The following is a 9,779-nucleotide window of genomic DNA, read 5'->3' on the forward strand; positions in this document are numbered from 1 at the left end:
ACTTTTGAAGGTAAGTAAACTGATTGGAGCTTGTGAGCTATAGTTTATAATTGCAGGACTCACTGAATATTAGAACTCAGTATTAGAATATTTAGAATTCGCTGGATATCCTCTGAACCTGAGGCAGCAGCCAGTCCTCTGGAGAAACCAACCCATAAACCTTTGAAGGTAGCCCACGGAGAGTTTTCTATGGAGTAGAAAACTCTCAGGGAAGACCTTGTTTCACTGTTGTTTTTCTATTCCTGGAGTACCAGACACATAGAAGGCACTTAATGATTGCTTGTTGGCTGGGTGATATTTAAAATTATTCTGACAATTTAAAAATTCCAAGTTTCTAGATAACATTTAAGTTAAAGAGAGAAAAATTCTAATTTCTATAATATCAAGGGGAATGAGTGGCTTGTCAAAGCAGGAAACTAATTTACTTTGTATATTATAACCAATTTAATATGTTAATGTGACTTCAATGAAGATTGAAGCTTTGTTAACTTAAATTTTGAAGATAACTTCTTGAGATTTAAAACTGACTGGAAAAACAGTGTTATCCCTCTTTTTCTGCTTTTTGTTTTTTAATGTCCTAGAGCAGTGATGGGCAAACTTTTTAAAGAGGGGCCAAAGGAAAGGAAATGCTCATCTGTCAGTCTGTTTCTAAGGCAACTCTTTCAAAGTTTCATTGCATTGTATCCTACTTATTGTATTCGTCAGATTAGGATAATTTCACGAATACAACACTTCAGGGGGCCTGTATCTGGTCCTCGGTCAGTAGTTTGCCCATCACTGTCCTAGAGAATTGCTTCATGATTTCTTTTTCATTTCTCCTGGCTAAGTGTCCTGCCCAGGCTTGCTAAAGTTCAAATATGGGATACTATTGGCAAAGCATAGAAATGACATGGGGAAAGAAGAGTGTTGCTCTGAAAAAACAATTATTTCATTTAAAATGATCTTACTGGGGGCAGCTGGGTGGCTCATTGGTTTGAGAGCCAGGCCTAGAGATGGGAAGTCCTAGGTTCAAATATGGCCTCAGACACTTCCCAGCTGTGTGACCCTGGGCAAGTCACTTAACCCCCATTGCCTAGCCCTTACTGCTCTTCTGCCTTGGAACCAAAACACAGTATTGATTCTAAGACAGAAGGTAAGGGTTTAAAAAAATAAAATAAAATAAAATGATTTTATTTCTGATCAGCTAATATGGGCTGGTGGAGTGGGAGGAAATAAAATTTTCCCTGTTGATAGTTTCTAGACTGATTACCACAATTCTTTACCTGCATACAAAAAGGACTACAGGAAATCTTAAGTCCAGATGGCCTCATGGCCACATATTCCTAGAAACACTCTCTTACATAAAGCAATTTAGATTCTGCTAAGCTTAAGGAAAGCTTTCCCTAGGCAAGCTCAGTGATTCAAAAGAGATCTTAAGATCAAAGTTATTAATAAACTGAATTGAAGAATGACATCAGAGAGACTGTTACCCTTACCCTGTCATATTTTGTGCTGCTACCATCTGGTTTTAATATGAACTATGTCAATGACTATTATTATGCCATAAAAATTAATCAAGAATGTCTTCCACTTGATGGAACAGTCATTAAGCAAAAAGCTTCAAGTTTGTTTAAGGCAGTGAGGAAAAATGAGAATAAAGTGGATAGGAAAGAAATTTTTCCTCTAGGTGTTGGCTGTTTCAGCTGATTTTAAATCCCATCCAACTTCATGTTAAAATGACCAGAGATGTGGGAAGTACAATAAAGATGATGCAGCTAAATCAGCCCATGTCTTAAAGAAAAAAAATCAAAGAAGGTGGAAACACTGATTGACACATTTTTACTGAGGATGAAACAGACTTGTTTTAGAAAAGGATGCCTTCCAAAACTTACAGTTCTAAGATAGAAAAAAACTCAACCTGCATTTATTTAAAGATTGCCTCACTTTTTTACTGGGGGGTACTGCCAAAGGAAATTTTAAATTTAAAACAATCCTTGTTAATCAGTCTCAAAAACTCTGAGACTCTAAAACATGATCACTTCCATTTTCTTGGCAGGCAAATAAGAAAGCATAGGTGACTAAATTTGTTTTCAAAGACTGCTTTTCAATTCATTTTAGCCCAGGTATTGAAAAATATTCTAACAATAATATCACAATTGAGGTTAAGTGACTTGTCCAAGGACACACAACTATGAAGTTATCTGGGGTCAAATTTGAACTCAGGTCCTCCCAACTCTAGGCCCAGCACTCTATCTACTGTGCTGCCTAGTTGCCCCAACAAGATCACATTTAAAGCATTACTGATTTTAGATATTAGGTCATTTAACTATATTTGGTTCACTGTATGAGAATATAAGTTTCTAAATTCCCCAAGATATAGATAAATCTCTCTCTACCTACCAGTTTATGTATGAAGATTTAAAGAAAGAAGACAGCTCAGTCTATGTTGCTAAAATATTTTAAATGACAATGTTTTCATCATATCTTTAGGGCTTCTCTTTAGATACAATATTCAGGAATTTGTAATTTTTTAAAATTTTGCTTTACTCTATTATTTAACTTGAACCAGGAATACATTTTTCTTATCCTTTGCTAGTATGTGAATAAACGATAAAATTTTATTTAATTTTGTGTTCATTGCTTGTTTCCATTGGGCTGGAACCAATTGCCATATTTTACATAAAATTATAACTTTGAAAAATATGAATTATAATAATGCAACACTTTCATAAGATCCACAGTTGCACTGATTGGGACCTAATTGTACATCTACAAAGGTCCTGCTGTATAAAAATAAAACTGAAGTTGTTAATTACTAAATTGTCTTACCGGTTCCCCACACATTTTTCTTTCCAAGTCAAGTGAATGGACATGATTTTTTAATGCCAGAATTTCTCTGTCCAGTCTATGAGTGTGTTGCTTTGTTTCTTGAAGGTCAGTTGACTCTAAAATGGGAAGTTACAAAATATATTGACTAAACTGAATCTAAGGACAACTTTTGTGATGCCAACATTGACATTTGGGCTATTTCTATTACTTTTCCTTCTCTGTAATCTCACAAAACAGTATTTTTCCACATATAAAAATGAATCTTAGAATAGATCTCATCATCCAGTAGCTAATGCCATAAGAACAACTTCCTTGGGGTAGGCCAAGTCAATCTTCATGATGCCAGACCACTAAGGATGGCTTCTGAGGCAATGAGGATAGAATGGAAAGAGTGGTGCTAGACTTAAAGAATCAGGAGACCTCAGTCAGACACTTACTAGTTTTATGATTATAGTCAAGTCACGAGTTTTTAGAGCCTCCATTTCTTCATCTGTAAAATGGGGATAGTAATACTTGTATTACCTCTTATAAATGTTTTGAGGAAAAAATTTTGCAAACCTCAAAGCATTATATATGTATGAATTGATGTTGTTGTTATTGATAGGGAGATATGAACTTCTAGGGAACGGGGCTTTGAAACTATCTCCCTCACCCTCATGGCAGCTAAGTGGCACAGTGGACAGAGCACCCAGTCTAGTGACAGGAAACCCGAGTTCAAATTTGGCCTCAGACACTTACTAGCTATGTGACCTCAGCAAGTTACTTAACCCTGTTTGCCTCAGTTTCCTCATTTGTAAAATGAGCTAGAGAAAAAAGTGGCAAATTACTCTAGAATTTTTGCTATGAAAACTCCATATGAGGTCATGAAGATTTAGACATGACTGAAAGAACTGAACCAAAACAACTTCACCCCATAAAACTTGAAGAACTCTTCAAAAACACTTCAGAAAAATAAAACCACCATCCAAAATGGTAACAATACCCACTCATTAAGAAAAATGTGTTTATCTTTGCCCCAACCCAGAAGATCCTTTTTCTCTTGACTCCTTTTAAACATTTTTAACATTTCACCTGACCAGTGCTACAAATTCCTAAGCACCTCCATTCCTTACTAGCCATAAAGATATCAGGGTGCCTGAATGGAGAGAACACTGGCCTATAGTTCCACCTCTATTGCTACAGGTCTCTGAGGCCTTTGGCAAGACACTATCTGAGTTTCAACTTCACATTCTAAAAATAGTCAATATCTGTAGCAGGAAAAGCCTGAAAGACCCCCATGGAGCAAAGCTCTTGGAAATACAGACCCTCAGAAAAACTGAGGCCATAGCTCAGCTGAAGTTAGACACATAGCTCACTCCTCACCCAAAGTCTCAAACCCCTCCTGCTGTAACTGATGTATGCGTTCTTTGGGAATCTGGGTTAGATGGTTACATATTGATATATTGATTTATTAGCCTATAGCAAACTCTGTATAGATTAGATGAGGTTAACCAAATCCATTGTACCACCTTATAAACCATTACCTTTCATTGTGTATGTGAAAGCTTACTTAAGCTTTCAGCTTGTTTCAGGCTCTCTATAAATTAGAATCCACAATCAATAAACTTTACCATAGATCAGCAATCAGCTTGTCTATGGTCCTCCTGATTCCAAGTTTATTTCTCATCTCCCCCATGCCATCTTGGGGACCCTTGAACAAATATCTTCCCATCTTGCCTTCCAGGGCTGTTGTGAGAGTCAAATGGGATAATGGAAGTGAAGGCACCTTGTAAACTCTATACTGCTATCAGTGTGTGGTTCCTACACTGGACTACAGAAGAAAGTGTAGATAAAATATTTATTATTTACCCTTTATTAATATTGTTAAATCTAGCTTTATGTGGATAAAAAATCATCTAACCCAAACAACTCTAAGAGACACTTCAGAGAAGCTGATGATTTATAAGAAATGCTTAGAGCCCATCTAACATTTGTTTTGGATCCACCCAGAGATTGTGTTTTGGGTTCAAATTAAATTGATACACATCTCAAACCACCTTCACTGGGAAACTACCTACATGTGGCTAATCTGGCAAATGTCCTTGTCTGAATTCCATATAATGTAAACACAAAAACAAAAGAGGGAATCACATCTTCCTTCTGACTGTTTCCATACCAGATGACCTAATAGATTTATTTCTAAAACTATTTCAGATTTTTTGATTCATTCTCATGACTAGCACAGGGAAGGACCAGGACTAGACTCCCGACTTAAATAAAGGTATATCTGAGGAGCTGCTTTATTTTCCTATACTTCTGATCACTGCAAACAGAGTTGATTGCTGACTGTGAGAATGAAAGCCTCTCAATGGACAAAGTCATCTTTTTCTAGTGCTCATTTCTCTTGACCTCAGTAATCCCTAACTCAATGTCTTTGCCTTCCTTGGAAGTATCTGCTTCCTGTTCTCTCATCAGTTTCTTTTCCTTTTCCATTCTTTTCCCTCTATCCTATCTTTGTTAATTTTGGGGTTTTTTATATTGTTTTTCATCCATTAATCTTGTTCTATGTCCTTTTTCTTTTCTCTATCTCTACATGTTTGTTTCATCCTTATATTTTTTCTCCCCCCTACTATTTTTTCTTGTCCTTTTGTCTACTGCTTTTTTTTATTCCTTGGTTTCCATTGCATTTTTTTATTCCTTACTTGTTGCCTCAAAGTCTAAACTGAACAATAGCGATTTAAGCCTAAACTGAAAATACTTTCTTCCTTCACCTGCAAACTCAGACTGGGCAGCAGTGACCAACTGAAATATTCTTGGGCAGCCACAACATAGGTACATTTAATTAACATCTGCCCTAATAGAGTACAGTCCACAGAGATCTAGTTGGAGGATAAGTACCTCTCTTACTAAATAGAATCTTTGAGATATATATGCCTAGTAGGGTATCAATGGGTCAAGAGGAATGAAAACTTTAGTAACTTATGTACTTCCAAATTGCTGCCCAGAATGGGTAATTAGTTCACAGATCTACCTAAAAAGCTTTACTGTGCCCGTCTTTCCCACAGCCCTTCCAAAATTGTCATTTTTCCAATTTTGTTATCTTTTCCAATCTGATGAATCTTTTGATGGGTAGTTTTCTTCTTATTGGTGATTTCTTTCATGGAATATCACCAGTAAAGGGGCAAAGAAGGTCACTTCAAATTTTCACTCTTTCTGTCAAGTTGGCATGATTTCATTAAATTAATGAGATGGACAGGGGTTGTAACAGGACATTTCAGCATGGTGAAAGACCATGGGATCCTCTGCCATTTAAAACTTAAGAGACTATGAGCAAGTTACTAACATCTCTGGGCCACATGCTCCTCTATGAAATGAGAGAGTTGAACTCTATTCCTATCAATGACTTGGATAAAGGCATAGATGGTATACTCATCAAATTTGTAGATGACAAAACTAGAATGAATAGCTAATGTAGTAGATAAAAGAATAAGAACTGTTTTCTCCAGAGTTATTGACAATCTCTTAACTGCCAAATCTATTGATCTTTTTTCAATTCTCATCCTTTTTGATCTTTCTTCAGTCTTTGACCCTGCCAAGTACCTTTTACTCCTTGATACTCTCTCCTTTCTAGGATTCTGTGGTATTGTTCTCTCCTGATTCTCTTCCTACCTGTCTGACTTCTCCTTTGCTGAATCTCCATCCAGATCACACATCTAATGGTGCATATCCTTTAGTATTCTGTCTTTGGTTCTTTTCCCTTCCCCAGCTACTCTCTTACTTGGTTATCTCAAAAGCTCCCTTGAGTTCAATTATTATATGCAAGTATTTCTGAGATCTTTTTACTCAGCCTTAACCTCTCTCTGGACCTCTACATATCTACAACTGTTTATTAGATATCACAAACTAGATGTCTACATATCTAGATGTCAACATACTAGATGTCAACATATCCAAAACTCAATTTGTTATCCTTATCCTCAAAACCTTCCTCTCTTTTGAACTTCTCTGTTACCGGTATGGGCACTATGATCCTCTTAGTCACTTAGGCTTAGCTACAAAATTCATCTAGAGGAACAAAGGTCATGAATATTAAGGGAATAAATGAAAAAAAAAAAGCATGAAGGGATTGGGCCTGGTAGTACCAGAGAGCAAACTATTCTACACAGGCATAATATAATCCAAACCATTTGTTACTAGATAAGAAATAAAGAAGGCTAATCAGTGGAATAGCTACATGTATGATGTATATGCATGTATGTATGCATATTCACAAATTTGCTGCTAGGTAATTATGAGTTTCCCTCACCTACTGAAAGAATTGAAGCTCAGTCGGTACTTGGCAAACTGGAAATATAAGGAATCTGGCCAACATAAATACTCTACCTATGTGATCTGAAAAATTTAATAGCAATTAGAGTTACTTACCATTTTCTTTAATTTTATTCAAATTTTCTTTTAGCTCCTCAATTTCTAATTGGGCTGATTCCAAGGCAAGCTCTAAAAGAAAAAAGAAATATAACTTATTTAATATGATACCAAGTTATTAAATGTTGATCCACCAAATTTCATTCCTTTGCATCTTCAAAGACAAAATGTAATGTGTTCCAAAGTAGAAGATTTTAGGTACCCAAAAACATTTCTTAAGAAATGTAATGAGCACAGTCTTAAACTAGACCTATGCTAAATATTTAGAAGCACAAAAAATAAAAACTAAAATGTAAAACTAAAGCAGCAAACTAAAAATAATTAACTTGAACAAATATTTATTAAGAACTAATTATGTGCCAGGAACTGCAATAGGCAATGGGAATACAAAGATGAAAAATGAAAAGTCCCTGCCTTCAGGCTATGTTTTTATCAGACCTTAATTTTTAATTGAGCATTGATTTGTATTTTTAAAAATATTTCAATGTGTCATGTGTATATCTTATCTTACCAATTCTGAGCTCATGTGCAGGTATCCTTTTACATTTTAAATTAAAAAATAAAAAAATAATAACATTTAAGATTTTAAATATACTTGTTTATATTAAAAAAATTTAAATAACATATTTACATGGGCCTTTATGATTTATAAAGTGTTTTTTTCAACACAATTATGTGAGGTCAATAATATACAGTACTATTATCTCTCTTTTACAAAGACCCTTAGATTCAGAGAGCTGACTTTAGTTATAAGAGTTTTAGAAAGCTTTTTTTTGTGTCAGAGGAGGAATACAGTCTTCTAACTCCAAGAATAGCACTTTTTTCTACAACCAATCCTTTTGTATTCCTTTCCCACCTCACATCTCATAGCCCAGGGAACATTGCATCTAATACGATAATGTTTGTTAAGTACTTTGTAACCATAGTGCTGTGTTAAATATAGTCTATTTATTACTATTGATCTGTTGGCATTCAAATAAGTACTAGTTCAATAAATAAATGACTGAATGAAATAATCAGCTTCCATGCTGGTTTGTGTCCAAATTTGTGTCCATTCATCATTAGTCTCCCTTTGTGGCACAGACATTTGACTGAGGATAAAGTAATAAGTACAAATTAACCTAGCCCTCTGTATCTAACTGGCCCTAACACTTGAGACTAGACAGACCACTTTCACACCCCAGTAAGCCATCTATGCAGGCCATTTTGCCATCAGAGAGTATATTCTACTCTCTCCCACTCTGCCCCCATAGCCAACAGCTTGTAGAAATGCATCTAAGTTGCCTGTCCTATGTCACAACTCAAAAATCTTCATGACCACCCAGACTGAAACTCCCTTCCTGGCCACCAAGCCCTATATATGCTTTTTTTTTCTATTCTAAGTTTCATTACAACAAGCAAGGACTGTCTTCCTTTTTCATTTTTACCACAACACTTAGCACAGTGCTTGGCACACAGTAAGAGTTAAATAAATAAATGTTTCTTCATTCATTCACATCTTTCAAACCAAGATCCTAATTTATGTTACATAGAAGGCACATTTTCTACTAAATTCATCAAAAGTCTCATAGGCGGTTCCGGGTTAAGATGGTGGCAGAGTAAGAAGCAGCTCTTAACCTCTCCTGACCGAAACACACAAAACTCCTCAAGGGGACATAAAAACAAGTCCAGATGAACGGAGGAACCCCACAACAGGGCACAGCGTGGAAGGTACGTGGAATCGAGGCATTTCCATGCTATAAAGGGGTGAAACAGCTCTCACTAAATTGCGGGCTGAGCAACCACCCCCCCAACACCCCCCACACAACACCTGTAGCACTGAGGCCAGCTAAAAAGAAATAGAGCAAGTTTGGGGCACCCATCGAGTCATTGGCAGCTCCAGGGCCTGTCCCTGAGAGCAGCAAGATTTAGGACCCCAATAAGCCAAAGAACGCACGCGAAATCTGAGCGCGGGAGCAGAGAGTGGATGCTGGGCGCAGAGCGCGGGCTGAGAGCACAGGCACGGGCGGAGGTGTGGGTGGAGGCAGACACAGCCAGGAACTAAAGCTCTGAAAACCTGAGTGGGGAACCAGTGCAGACAGGTATACGACTGTGGAAGCAGCGCCCTGAGACTTGTAAAGGAACCTCCTGCAGAGGATCAAGCAAGGGGGTCCACCAGGGGGCTTGACCTTGGAAAAAACCAGAACTCAGACCTCAGGAGCCAATAGACCGCGGACAGACACTGAGTGCGAGGATAAACCTGAGAAGCTGCTGGGCTAATGATGGCTACCCAGTCTCAGGAAGCTCAGAAGAGAAAGAATAACAACAAGAAAAAGAAGCCTTTAACACTCGACAACTTTTACACAGAGAAAATCCAGACAACCGAGCAAACAGAGGAGGAGAACAAACAAGCATTCGGACCCTCCTCAAATAAGGAAAACTCCTCACAAGCTATGGAAGAGTTCAAAACTGAGATTTTGAGGAAAATGGAAGAGATCTGGCAAGAAAATAACTGTTTAAAAGGTAGAATCTTGCAATTGAACACCAGAAATGACCAGATTGAAAAGGAATACCAGAAGATTATGACC

General features: G+C 37.0%; 1 protein-coding gene across 1 annotated transcript in view; it reads right to left on the reverse strand.

Moving 5' to 3' along the window:
- Positions 1-9,779, reverse strand: part of CCDC30 (coiled-coil domain containing 30) — a 155,231-nt gene that overhangs the window by 120,485 nt on the left and 24,967 nt on the right. The window contains exons 6-7 of the mRNA XM_044668758.1: positions 7,213-7,315; positions 2,809-2,924 (exon numbers count right to left, since the gene is read on the reverse strand). Of these exons, the coding sequence (XP_044524693.1) occupies positions 2,809-2,924; positions 7,213-7,315 (219 nt within the window). The remainder of the gene's footprint in view (positions 1-2,808; positions 2,925-7,212; positions 7,316-9,779) is intronic.

The sequence above is a fragment of the Gracilinanus agilis genome, chromosome 3 (genome assembly GCF_016433145.1).
Source record: "Gracilinanus agilis isolate LMUSP501 chromosome 3, AgileGrace, whole genome shotgun sequence".
Lineage (NCBI taxonomy): Eukaryota > Metazoa > Chordata > Mammalia > Didelphimorphia > Didelphidae > Gracilinanus > Gracilinanus agilis.